This window comes from Artibeus jamaicensis, unplaced genomic scaffold (genome assembly GCF_021234435.1).
Source record: "Artibeus jamaicensis isolate MK-2021 breed Jamaican fruit bat unplaced genomic scaffold, CSHL_Jam_final contig_759, whole genome shotgun sequence".
NCBI classification, from domain to species: domain Eukaryota; kingdom Metazoa; phylum Chordata; class Mammalia; order Chiroptera; family Phyllostomidae; genus Artibeus; species Artibeus jamaicensis.
This window is the reverse complement of record NW_026521953.1, coordinates 717,470-730,947: the sequence shown is the minus strand read 5'-3', so window position 1 is coordinate 730,947 and position 13,478 is coordinate 717,470. Positions and strand designations below refer to the sequence as shown.

The 13,478-nt window shown below is 48.2% G+C and overlaps 1 protein-coding gene across 9 annotated transcripts in view; it reads right to left on the bottom strand.

Moving 5' to 3' along the window:
- PPFIBP2 (PPFIA binding protein 2) overlaps positions 1-13,478 on the bottom strand; it is a 134,007-nt gene that overhangs the window by 42,086 nt on the left and 78,443 nt on the right. For all 9 annotated transcript variants that reach the window (XM_053672241.1, XM_053672240.1, XM_053672246.1 and 6 more), the window contains one exon: positions 4,287-4,418. In XM_053672241.1, the coding sequence (XP_053528216.1) occupies positions 4,287-4,418 (132 nt within the window). The remainder of the gene's footprint in view (positions 1-4,286; positions 4,419-13,478) is intronic.

Sequence of the window (13,478 nt, the reverse complement as noted above, 5' to 3'; positions counted from 1 at the left end):
AATATCCTCTCGTAAGATATTTGCTGTTATTATTCATAACAGCAAATACTTAGAAAGAACTTCAATATTTATCAAGAGAGAACTGGTTAAATAAATCAGAGCATAGGCAGACAGTGGAATAATAATATGCACACACAAGTATAAATGAGGAAGCCTTTTTCACTGAGGGCGGAATGTATGTGTGAGCATATATTTACAGATGCAGACAGATATCCAAGTAAATGTGCTCATCGTGCATAAAGTCACTCCGGAAGGTTAAAAAACAAATGGTAACATTGGTTCCTGACTGCTGGCTGAGGAATGGGCATAGAAGGAGACTTTTTGCTACATACAGATTTTTGAACTTTTGATTTTTTGAATTGTTGGAGAGTATTTGCTATGTTAATAAAATTGAGTAAATAAGACAACACAGGATAAAAACAAGAATAAAACTCTCTTCATGGGGCCAGCTCTTCTCTGAGAAAATACAATCCTCCCGGCCTGGTCACCCAGTTCAGACACCAGACGTCCTCCCGTCCGCGGGCCTCCCGGCAGGGAGATGGCGGCGTGGCTGCACCACTGGGGCCGTCAGACTTCCCGTTTTCTGCCAGGAAACCCTAAAGACGCTTCCTGGCTCTCGTCCAGCTCGCGCGCATCCCTGATCAGCTGGGCTGACTTCACATCACAGCACGTCGTGTGGGGTTTGGGCTCGCCCCCCATGAGCTTCTGTGGCACTCCTCGCAACAGCCCTGGACCCTGCTAAGGGGTCCCGGCAGGCGCCCCTGCAGCCCCAGGCTTAGGGAAGCCGGCTCCCTTCTCCAAGGAAGACCCCTCCGAGGGTCATGGCTTTGGCATGCTGAACTACCCTGGGGTTTTCCTCTGCTTCTGGATCTTTCTCTCATGTTCTGTCTTCCTAACTCCGATTTTACTTTCTAGGTCAGTCAATCTCCTGCAGTCCTGCTTTTCAGGAGTAAGGCTAATGGAGCCAAACTTAGGTTCCCTGAAATATCAGCCTTTTTGCCAAAGGCTGATAAAGAAAAAGTAAAATAAAGACAGACAGCCAGTAATCATGCACATCTCATTCAGGCCGCTGACGGACTCCTGAGCCAGGCTGGCTGCCAGGATTCTCTCCATCTGACAGGAACCTGCCCCTCACAGTCCGCAGCCTTTACAGACAACCATAATCACTTCCACAACTCGGGGCAGCAGGACGCTGGCGTGGAGTGAAATCAGAGCCAGACAGAACAGTCTGCGATGCTCTTGTTAACAGCATCTTTTTTTTTTCCATTGAAACATAACATGCAATTTGAGGATAAAACCAGAGCTACATAGGAGAAGCTTATTACAGATCTGGCTACCTCAAAAAAAAAAATGTTTTTGCCTTTTCCAAACCACAAGCAATCAGGCCTTAGGCTAAACACCGGAAAAAAACAGCAGTGTACAGAATGGAAAGCAGAATTCCTTCTACTTAGAAACTACAACCTCTGCTAACCTCGGCTAGCTAAATGTCTCATTCAAAATAAACATCTCCATGCACAAGACAATACTGCAGCTTAAGCAGCACTCTGTTTTTTAAGCCTCTGGGGATCCCAATAGTTACAGGCAATGTGGAGGTTCTGGACATCTGAGCAAAGATTCAGTTCAATCACAAGCATGAAAAGTGTGTTTCAGGTCATGTGGCTGTTCGCTGATTGTCACAGGTTTGAACAGCCTAAAAAATTCCTCCAAGTGGAAAGCTAATGTTTGCACTAGTGACTGGGAAGGGCTATTACCCTGATAGGACTGAGGCCGGCAGCTCTGATTCTATGTTGCCTCAGAAATGAAGAGCCTCATGGAAAACAAAAACTAAAACTCACACTGAAAATTTTTCAGAAAAGAAAGAAATGAAGCAAATGGTAAAATGACTGCTTTAGCGAGCTGTGGCCTGGAAGTGGACTTCTCCTTCCTTCCAGTCTTCCCTACGGAGGAACTGCGCTGCGGCCTGGTGCTGGCTCTGCGAGCTTCCACACACAGACGCACTGACGCCCCCATGTGCCCACACACGTGAGCATGGGTACAGCTCCCTACAGGGCTGGCTCAGAACCAGGCATGTGACCCGACTGACCAAACAGGACACAATCCTGGGGCTTTTGCCAGAAATCTGAGAAGAGTCTCCATCCGCCAGGCTCCTAGTGCTTGTGGCCACCTCTGTCCCCACAGGGGGGAGAGCCTTCCTGAGGGTAGGGCTGGGCCAGAACCAAGTGATACGCTGGGCCTGATTTCTAATGACATTGTGGGGCCACCTGGACCAGTGCTGCTGGATTTTTAAACCCTGTGCTCTTCAAGTTCTGTAACCTAATAACCCTTCCACTGTTAAAAAAAAAAATTATGTGGTTTCAAATGGAGTCCATCCAGTTGAAGCCTTCTCAAAGTCTGCTGAATTCTTTCAAATTCAAAGCCCTAACACATGATCACATGTTATCACACATCTTGAAACACTGGTAAAATTATCTGTAACCCATAGAAAATTTAATTGTTTCTCTGTAACTATTTAACAAGTAGAAATCAGCCAACCAATACTTCCCGCAGGTAAAGTTTCAGTCTATGAGATCTCTGCCTTGTGCAGTAACATATTTAAGTCCACATTCCCATTCCTAGTGAGCTTCACAGCACGATCGGTGAATGATCGACAAGGCCTGGCTATTACTGTGTGTCCAGCACTGGACTGCGGACTATACATAGATTATCTCACTCCTTGCTCAGAACAGCCCAGAAAACAGGAAGAATGTGTTACTATCTCCATCTTACCGAAGGAGAAACAGGGGTTTGGAGGTTAAATTACTTGCCTAAAATGACAAAGCTGCTGAGTAGCTAAGCGTGGATTACGCCCAGGAGACCTGCCTCAGGAGCCTGCACACTTCATCACTAGGAGGCACTGTCCTCAGCTTCATGTCCTCAGCTTCTTTTGGCAACTGTTCTTACTACGGAGCATGTTCTCAAAAGCAGTGCAAGGAATATGCCCTATGTATTAGAAGTGTGTCCGTCACCAGTGTTTACCCAGTAACACAGAAATATGACAGGTTTCGGTGCATAGTAATGTGTTCACTTAATAGAAAGAAATGACACCCATCTTTAGACTTCGGAGATGCCTGTATGGGGAAAGGGGATGAAGATAAACCTGCTACTTATGAGATGCCAGATCCTATAATAGGGACTTACTTTCACGATTTTATGTGGACCTCACATAGTTACCTACATTGTAGTTAAAGAAATTGAAGCTGAGAAAGATTAAGTAGCTACCTTGTTGATGTTCATAAAGCTATTAAGGACTTAGGCCAGTAATTGAGCCAAGGTGCTTCTAAACCTAGGCCTATCTTCCTTCCCCATCTCACATTTCCAGGTGAGAATACAGGGACTTGTAGGTAGAGGCACACAGAAGATGGTTATCTAATGTTAAAACAGACTTTCTCTCTAAAATAAAGTTGCTCTAAGCCTGAAATTCTATAAATGTTTATTCGGGGGGAAAAAAAGCAGTCTAGCATGTTAGCCAATGGCATATTGAGCCTGGAAATTAAAATACAACAAAATAGGAAAACGTTCTCTAAGAGAGGCCTGTGCATGTGCTCACCCCTATGATCCTGCAGGAGAGAAGAAATACTGCACATAGTCTAAGGCAGGGGTGTCAAACTCTTCTTCACCTGGGGCCACACCGGCCTTGCAGTTGCCTTCAAAGGGCCAAATATAATTTTAAGACTGTATGAATGTAACTACTCCTTAATTAGGGGCAAGGAGCTTGGTACTGCCACCAGGTAGAAAGAAGGTGCTGAGCTGGATAAAAGAAGGTGGAGGGCTGGATTCAGCCCGCGGGCCTTGTGTTTGCCACCTACAATCTAAGGGCTCCACCTGGGCTAGTGAAATGCACATCAGATTCCGTGGATAGAGTGACTGGGGCCCATTTGCCAGCCAACTTCTTCCCAGTACCTGGTCAATACCTTGGCTTTTGCAGAAGACATCTGCGTCCCTTCACATCTTGTCTGATCCTCCCCTCACGACTGCGTCCCTTTCCATCCCTGTCAGCAGCTGGAGGGAGCGCAAAGCCTTCGAGCCAAAACTGGGTGGTTTGGGCACTGATGAAAGTTGCAGCCGCAGCAAAATCTGATAACTTGGTATTAACAGATCATTGCATCTCTAGTGCATAGATGTTTCCGGCAGCCAGTGGTGGCGGGCTTGGGATTGACCAGAAGGTCTGAGTCTCCATTAGAACTCCTTCCCCTGGTCTGAGCTTAAGCCACTATGGGCCCCTCTGGAATTCTGGGCACCACACTCACCTCTGCTTTTCTCTGCTTCTCCTCCTGCTCTTTCTGCTCCTTCTCCATGCCAACCAGCTTGAGCTTCAGCTCAGACACTTCAGTCATCAGATCGAGCTTCTGAGTCTCCAGAGATGTGCGACTTAGCAGCTCCTGCAAGCAAAAGCAGATCTCAGAATCAGAGGCCTCCATGGCAACAAGGACAACCCCAGCCCCATAAGCACGTAAGGCAATCTGTCAGTGGTGTGCAGACAACACGGAGTCGGACTGCTGCCTGTAGCCACCGGCCTACGAGGAACGGGCCCGGGACAGTGATCAGTCATTTGGGGACAGCACAGCGCCTGCCACTACTCACTGTGCTATGACAGACATGTGATCTACTTTTTTTTTTTTTCCAAAAAAACACCACATTTGCCCAGACAAACCATTATTCATTATTTCCAAGTAGGAAAAAGTACTAAATTTCTTCATCTCTAATTGTAAGGCAAAGCAGCAGATCCTTCTCCCATGAAACAAATAAAAAACAAGATTTGGTTATATATTTTTTAAAACCAAAATTTCCCTATCACCTCCTGAGCTCAATCAGCCTCCAGCACAGCCTTTAACACATCTCACTGTGAGAACTCACTGCAAGGAACCTAGAAGGGAGCTGGAGCATAAAGTACAATGGATGGTCCATGAGTATTTACTGAATAGTTTTACTGGAATCTTATCATGTGAGATGGATGGTCTTTCCTGTACCCACGTTACAACATGGCAACTCTGGGATGTGAGTAAGAAGACTTTCCTTATTTTGAGGGCTCCCACTGGGAGGTTATTGCTAGTCTTGCTACCAGTAGAACATAGCAGACAACTTGCCACTAATACATATACTTAATAAGCATAAATAAGGCAACAACAAAGGTGACGGACAAAACACCTGCTTAGAACTACTAGGAAGTGTTTTTTAAAAAACGCTCCACAAACAGGAGCATTTCCCAAAGTCCAAGGGCAACACATTTCCCCACGGCAAAAAAGCAATGTTCCACGTGGCCCCAAACCCCAGCACACAGGAGACGCTGATTACAACAGGCCCGAGCAAGGAAAACATAACACGGCAACTGGGATGGCAGCAGGCTAAGTGGGCCCACGGTGAAGACACGCTCCCCTGCCGGGGTCTGAGGACCCTGCAGCAACCCACACACACGCAGCCCAACCCTGGGACGAGAATGGTGGTCCCAACACCGTTCTGACCCAGCAGCTATGATTTTATGTATTCTGAACTGTCCTCAGATCACAAACCAAACCACACAGGACGGATTTGAACTTGGAATACATAATCCCCTGGCGAGAAGGCCCTCAGGACCTCAGGAAGCCAGGCTACAAATGGTCCATCTGCTAATATGGGGGGATGAGTGTTTAGAAGTCAAATCAGCAAAATAAGCTCACTGGGCCCTGGGCTAAGAAGGCTGGCTCTTCCCGGGCCAGCCGGGCCTAAAGTGGGCCCACAGGGCAGACAGCAGCACAGCCACGATAGAACTGGGGGAGACTCGGTCATGAGGAGGCAGCCAGAAGAGCACATCCCATGTAACTGGGGGTGGGGCTTGAACTCACTGAGTGTCTCCTCTGTGCCGACACTGTTGGGTGCTCTACACACATCTTCTCCATAAACCCTCCCAGGGACTCAGCCGTAAACATTATTTTCCCAACCTTACAGATGAGGAAACAAGACTAGAGACTGCCCTATCTTGGCCAAGGACACACACCAATCAACAGCCAAGTTTGTTTTCAGTACAAGGTCTGTTGACTCCAAAATTTTTTTTATGCCTAATGTATCATTGTTTCCTAATAAACAGGAGAAGGAGTCCAAGAATTTTAAGGGAAATAAATACATGCTGAAAAACAGGCGATCAACAAATATTCACTGAACCCAAGAAATGCCCCCTCAAACCGACAAGATTTTGTTACGTACATACCCTTTACCGGGTAGCGCCTGGTGTTCAGGCCGTGCAGAACACACGGTCCCTGAAGAGGCCTTCTCTGGGTGAAGATGATGGCCTCTCAGGGTCAAGTACCTTCAGACGCCACCCTCCCCCCACCGCCTCCTCACTCGCTCCCACCCCTGCTCCCTCTTCCCCACCTCCCTGTCGGCCTCCACCGCCTCATAACCCTCTGTTTATCTCTCTGGCCGTTCATCAACCTGCTTATTTCAGAATTTATTTGAGGCAGTTTGCACAATAGATAATTCAAGTTAGAAAATACATCACTGAAATAAAAACTAAAGCAGATAGGAAAAGACGTTGAAGCCAGAGTTGCAGTTTGTATTGATGTCATACACGAAAGTTGGACACACACCTGGAGACAGACTATCAAGTGCCTGTGAGCTTCCCAGCCACCGATGCAAAGGTGAAAAGGAGCAACTTTACAAATCAAGATCCATGAGATGATAACATTGCTTTGGAGTGCTGAGAACAGAAAATACTCTTCCACGAGACTTCAATCATTTCTTCAACAAATAGGTTTTTAAATATCTACCAGATGCCAAGGCCCAGGGGTATGACAGTTAGAAACACAACCCTTGTTGAGTGCTTGACTGTCTTAAGGACATTCATGCACTTTGTCTACTAACCAGCATGCAAGCCACTGGCTTGGTGGGATTCAAAAAGGCTGAAGAATGTCTCTCTCCTGAAAGCTAAGATTCTAATCTGCCCCCATCATTGCCCAAATCCCACTGGCTGCTTTAACTGCCAGGCTGTCATTGGTCACACCAATGTTCCAGCTGATGGGGATGGTACTTTAATTGGTTGCACCGAAGTTCCAATAGCCATTCCGATTGGTCATGCCAGTGCTCCAACGGGTCACGCTAACATTCCAAGCAGACATTCCAGTTGGACACACCAAAATTTTCATTAGAAACCTGGGGCCACTTAATTTCATGTACTCCACTGACAACAAAAGTAGCATTCACTCTCTCCCGGCTTACATCTGTTACCATGACCCGACCTTTCATTATCACCATCCATTTTCTTCATCACTAATAAACACTGTGCCAGGCCCTGAACTCAACACCAGCCTTCTGCCGGCTTTCCCCCGTCCAGCTCCACTCCCCACCTCCAGGCTCGGCGCGGCACTGCCCCTTCTGTCACATGTGTCTTCGCAGCATTTGACTGTCCTACCCACACTCTCAGCTGCTCCTTCGTAAGCTGAAGTCCTGACATCTGCACAATACGACACACCTCCCTAGTCGTCTCAAGAGAAGACCCCTCTGCTCTGACAGCCCAGCTTCCAGAACACCTGTCTCCCAGTTTTAAGACGACTTCCAGACCACTATTTGTCCCTAGTGATGGTCTACCCCTGCCCCGCCCAAGGCAGTGCACTCGATAATATCACGTTCTCCCCAAATACCTAGAACCTAACGTGGCGGCCCATTTTCATTGAAGCTTTTGTCTTTTGACCAATAGTTTGCCTGCTTTGGGCACATCCCCTCCCTTCAGCAGCTTCAGCATCCTTGTCTGCCTCCCTTTAACATCCCCTCTGGCCTCACATTTCCTGACTTCGGCACCAACGGGCTTTGCGTACACTGTTTCAGCCCCTCAGCAGGATGCAACAACGCGGCCCTCGTCTCTGTCCAGAATGTGTCTGCCCCGCTTCTATAACCTTCAACTCAGAAATTCTCTGCTCTGGCCACAATCCTCTGACCTTTCAACTGCCCCATTTACTCACTTGGATAATCTTTCATTTCTTCCTTGGTGGCTGCTAGTTACTTAATAACTCTCTATTTTCCTAGAGTATCAACTTCCTTTAAGCAATATTTGCCTCCTTATCCTCTCTATACCTTCGAGGTTAGTCATTTCAATTGTATCCTCTCGGCAGCAGAAAAGTCTTCATCCAGCTCATCCTTGAGGCCCCTAGACCTGAAATGCGTTTGGTTTACCAGAGCCCGGGCCATGCCAAACCTCAAAGCCTTTGATCTATGTTTGCCTGAGAACTGCTGGTAAAAAGTCACTTAATGATGCCAACTGGTTTCATACAAATTTTATTCTAATTACAGCTGATCTTCCAACACTGCCTGGCAAAATCTGTATTTATCTCTGGCTGGTTCCTCTCAGAGATATTCCAAATCTTCCCCGTTCTCCTCTGAACCCCACCCTACCTATCCCCCTCTTCTCCTCAAATAACCTCCCAGAGTTACTAAAAAGATTTTTTAAATCATCTGATCATTCATTGAACTGATATCCTTTCTACTTTAAAGTTTCCCCAAACTGTCTTTCATTCATATATCTTTTTTAAATTTGTTTTATTTATTTTAATTGTTGTTCAAGTAGTTTTCTTTTATTCCCATCCCAGCCCACCCCCCCAGCCCTCCCCACCTCCCTCCCATTTCCACCCCCCTTAGTTTTTGTCCACGCGTCCTTTATACTTGTTTCTGTAAACCCTTCCCCTCTTCCCCTGAAATTCTCTCCCCTCTCCCCTCTGGTTCCTGTCAGCCTGTTCTCTATTTCAGTGTCTTTGGTTATATTTTACTCGCTTGTTTGTTTTATTGTTTAGGTTCCTGTTAAAGTTGAGATCACATAGTATTTGTCTTTTACCGCCTGGCTTAATTCATATATGTTAAATCCATGTCTTAGAGAAGGCCAGCCCACACCTTCTTTCCAAGGTTAGTCTGAAAGAACTGCACGTAAGCAACTTCTAAGTCAGGCCCTTTCACCTAAGAACTGTTCTCTAGCCCAGGAAGCTTCCAGGTTGCAGATAAAAGGCACATGTTACGAAACACAGTGACTGCAGAGTTCGCTTCTGAATGACCCCATCTGACCCACCTGCCTGCTGCTGACCACTTCTTGGTCTCTAGACTCCTCACGCCATCCTCAAACAGCTTGATGAGACGCCAGGCTACTTCCCCGGTTAACCAGTGGCATTTGGCTTTGTTCTCTGAGTTCTGGTCCTGCTTCTCCTAGAGGGCAGCGCAGAAGGATGCCCCCCACACGGTCCTAGGCTCTCCCTTCCCCGCTGTGCTGCCTGTAAGGGAGTTCCCAGAAAGTCTGTGCTACTCTAGGGTAGGACCATTAATCACCCACTCTGACAGGCATTTAATCTCTCCCTCCCCATCAGCTAATATCCCTCAGGCTAGAAACATGATCAAATTTCTGACATTGGAAAGAACCTCCCCTCTCGACCTGGCCTTCCCCTCCAGCACCCACCACCAACTCCTGTGAGCTCGCACTAGGCAAGCGCATGCGCTGTGTGTGTGGTGTGTATGAATGCAGTCTCTCCCCATCTCTTCCTCTCCCCAAGCTCTAGAAAGAATAATCCGCTCCGGCTGCCTCTTCTTCCTCATCTTCCTGTCACTTCTCAGTAAGATCCCTGCATGCGTATAAGCTGGCTTCTGCCCTCGCCAGGCAGGGCACAGAAACAGTCCAAACTCTCAGATGTAACTTACACTTCTCGGTCCCCAACTGACTTGCCCCCATCCATTCACCAGTGTAAGCTACTCCCTACCACTCCGTCCGTCCTTCCTTCCTTTTGTTTTTTCTGACCTTTGTTTTTTTTTTTCTGTCTCCTTTGCCGGCTTCTTTTACCCCTTAAGAAAAATAGTCTTGAGCCCTTAGCTCTCAAACCCCAAGACTGGAATGATCTATCTCTGGACTCAGCCTGATTGTCTGGAGAACCAAGGTAAGGCTTGGCCCCTGCTCAGACCTGCAGGGTTAGGTCCTGCTTGGGACTCTCTTGGAATCAAGCAGCCACCATAATGCATGCGGAGGCGAGAGGAGGGGAGGCAGGGGGCTGGAGATGAGGGGCACAGGTTTTGTATGCAGCCCTGGCTTCTGCTCTCCCAATTCTTTCAATTGTTGCAACCTGTGTAAATGATCAGAGGCAAGGGATGAGGAGGGGGTGGTATGGGAGGCGGCTGTTTTGTTTTTCTTACTATGAAGGGCCATGAACATGGGTAATGAAACTTTAGGAAAAACCAGTGAACAAAATTATTACTCACCCCTCTCACTTCACCACTACCAGTAATTCCTTCCAGAAGGAGAAATCTATCTCCTTTCTTGGAGATGAAAATAAAAGTTTACATCTCAGAGCAAATCGTCATTTCCTGTTTCCAGAGCTCAGTTGCAGACTATAGCTGATAAAAAGAATTTGCCTTTCAACTTATTCTCTCCTTAAAGGGCTACATCTTGAAGCAATTACCTCCATCTCTAAGTGTGGAACCTGAGCCAGGGAGGCACTGACCAATGACGGAGGACTGGAGCCAGACTGGCAACCCGAAACCAGAGTGAGGGACCAGGCCAGGAAAAGACATGAGAGGGGAAATGCGTCCTTTGCCCTTTGAAGCAGGAAGCACCTTCCCCTGAAGCCTCTTTCATGACCAACGCTGGGCAGAGAGGCGCTCTGCGGCTGACCTGAGTTTGAGTGCAGACAGTCCCCACTCCTGAAACCGTCTCTCTGAACCTCGGTTCCCTTATCTGTAAGAAGGGGCAATGTGCCTACTTCACCCTGTGGCCGGGAGATCAAACGCCACGTGAGACATTTGAGGAAAGTGGTTATTTCTGCCTCGTAAATCTCCCAGGGGGGTTGGGGACTAACTGGCAAACCCTGCTTTCTTCACTCCTGACTCAAGTGTCTCGCTGCCTCAGACAGATTCGTGCCCCCACAGGACCATGTCCACAGCTCTGTCCAATATTCTTTTTGAGATGGAAATACCCCCTTCCAGGTGCTTTTGGGAAATTTGTCCGCCAGGGGCTGCTGAGGCTTTGGTGAGTTCACAGGTCTGGGCACATGTTCCCTCCCTCAGTCCCCTCAAGGGCAGGGACCGGGCCTGTGTCTTAGGCCGCGAATCTCCTGCTCAGTGTCATGACTCACACTGACCACCAGTGTGCAGCTCTAACAAAACTGGGACACCTGTGCTACGGCGTAGAGAGGCAGGCAATGTCAAGGCCACGCTGTCTTCCCCAGTCTCTGTAAAGGAGAACACGGGTGCCTCGACTTTCCCAGGTTAATAGCAAGTGGTGACTCTATAGGAAGTCGTGTCCACTGTCTCCAAGTCCACTAAATGTGTCACTCTCCACATCTCACCAAAAAAGGCAGCTAAACAATGAGGCTGCCGGATGTCTGGAGCTCTGGGTCAGGCAGGAGGGCTGAAATGGAGTCTGGGGGCCTCAGGTTTCCCAAAGGCTGGGCCGTGTCCTCACAAGGAGGTCTGCTCCCTTTCTTCTTCTCCACTTGACTTCCCTGTCTCCTTTTTGGCAGTGAACATCATTTATGCTCTTGACATTGATTCCATCGTAAATGGCCAGTCTCTGGAAAGTGCTGCCCGCTTTGTATAAACTCTCTTACCCAGTGACTAGCACCACCTTCCTTCCTCTGAAGAAGGGTCCATGATGGGAGGTGGAGGAGCCTGCTGTGCAAGAACCTTCTGGACCCCGCCCCAGACAACCCATAAGGCCACTTCAGAAAAAGCCACCAGGGACCTCAAATACATCAACAGGCCGTGGGGGACGCTCCCTGTGACACAGAGGTTTTGTTGCCAGCTGAGCCAGTCACGAGGAGGAGGGCACTGGCGTATGCTTGTGTTTCCAGGGTGCTATTTTGAGCCCTGGGCTCACGCAGCCCAGTGTGCAGCACTCGGAGATGAAGCTGGACAAGGCCTTGACCTGCTTAAGGAACAGGGAGCAAGGCTCAGCCCTGTGAGCTCTGTGCCCAGACCACCCCAGACCTGGGAAAAGTGATCCAGGCTGTGGGCCCTTGATCGTACAGTTGTACGATTTTAGGAAGACCCAATTGTACAATTTTGGAAAATGTCTTTTCCTAATGGGGAAGGCTCCCTGAGAAATCCAGATGCGCTCTGTGAGTCTGAGACAGTATCTGAGTAGGTGCTTCCCAGGCAGTCCCAGACGCTGTGGCTGCCCCCTTCCCAAACTGCCTTGGGCTGCAGACAAGTAACAGTTTGCTCTAAATTGTGTCCATGTGTTTGCCCATGTGGACTGGCCCCTGTGCTCATTCTCTTTGGTCCTGGTTGGCCCATCTAAGCACAAGGTCTTCGTGTTCTCTCTTTCTGATTTCTGGAGGCTGGATGGGTTAATGCTTAAAAGAAAACAGATGGGAACTGAGAGATTAGTACTTAGCAGGGGCCAGGCCGGGCTGAGGGGTACTTGGCTCACGGGTTGGATGGGGAACTCCCTTCTTTCCTCTTGGGCTCCTGGCGGGAGGCTGACTTTGGTCAGGAGAACAGATGTGGGAAGGGCTCGGTGGGGTTTTGGAGCCCATGTAAGCACAGGGTTTGGGCTCTGCTGGTTGGGCTGGGTTTCCTTCGGTCGCCCCAAGTGCTATTCCAGCCAATGGAGGGGCAAAGCCTATAGCAGAGGTTGTAGGTTAGAGGTCTATCAGCCAGGCTCAGGCTCTTGGTACCTATCATGTGGTTCAAACAGTATTTTTATTTCATTTTAATTAGTCACCAATGTTTTTAAAACAGAAACTTGTCTTTAAATCTGGATTTCCAGCTTCTTGTGAAAAATGGGACTATCTGGCAACACCGGCCTACAGGCGCAGTCAGCTGGAGTTGAGGGGCTGCTGCCTCCTTTGGACAAGACACATTCAGTGTGCGAAGCAGCACACCCAAGCAGTGCCAACAGCCAGCCAGAAGGCCCCACACTGTGATAGTCAAAGAGACTGTTCAGAGCTCCTCAGGCCTTTGAGCAGGAGGCCAGGCTTGGCTCAGAGCAGGAACGGTTTCTGAGGGCTGGCAGAAAGAGGCAATTGTTTGCCTCCATTCTCTGCCTCAAGGCCATGAGTCATTCTTGCTCCCATCACCAGAAACCGAGAGCCCTGCAGTCCAGGATAACACAGTCAAAGGAGGCAAGTCTCTGCCTGTCCCCCTTTCAGAAGACACAGGCACATACTCCAAGCTACAGACGGCATCACATCAGTGCTGAGGTGCAAGAATTAAGTGTCTTTTCAAACAACATCAAGCAGACTTGAGGAAAGCATTAACTGCAACAGCATATTCAGTCTGGGATTTGGAGCTGGGACCTCGAAGATCTCAAGCTCAGGCACCACCATGTCCAGAAGACACACCAGTGGGAGCTGAGGCTCCTGTGTGTCTTATGACATGAGCTCAGAATTTTCCACGAAGGGAGTATTCTATACTCCTTTCATTTTACCCTTGAAAGACTGAAAGAATGCCATGAAAGTTACCAGTATAAAGTTATGGCTAAGTTCAGGAAGATTTTTAAATCC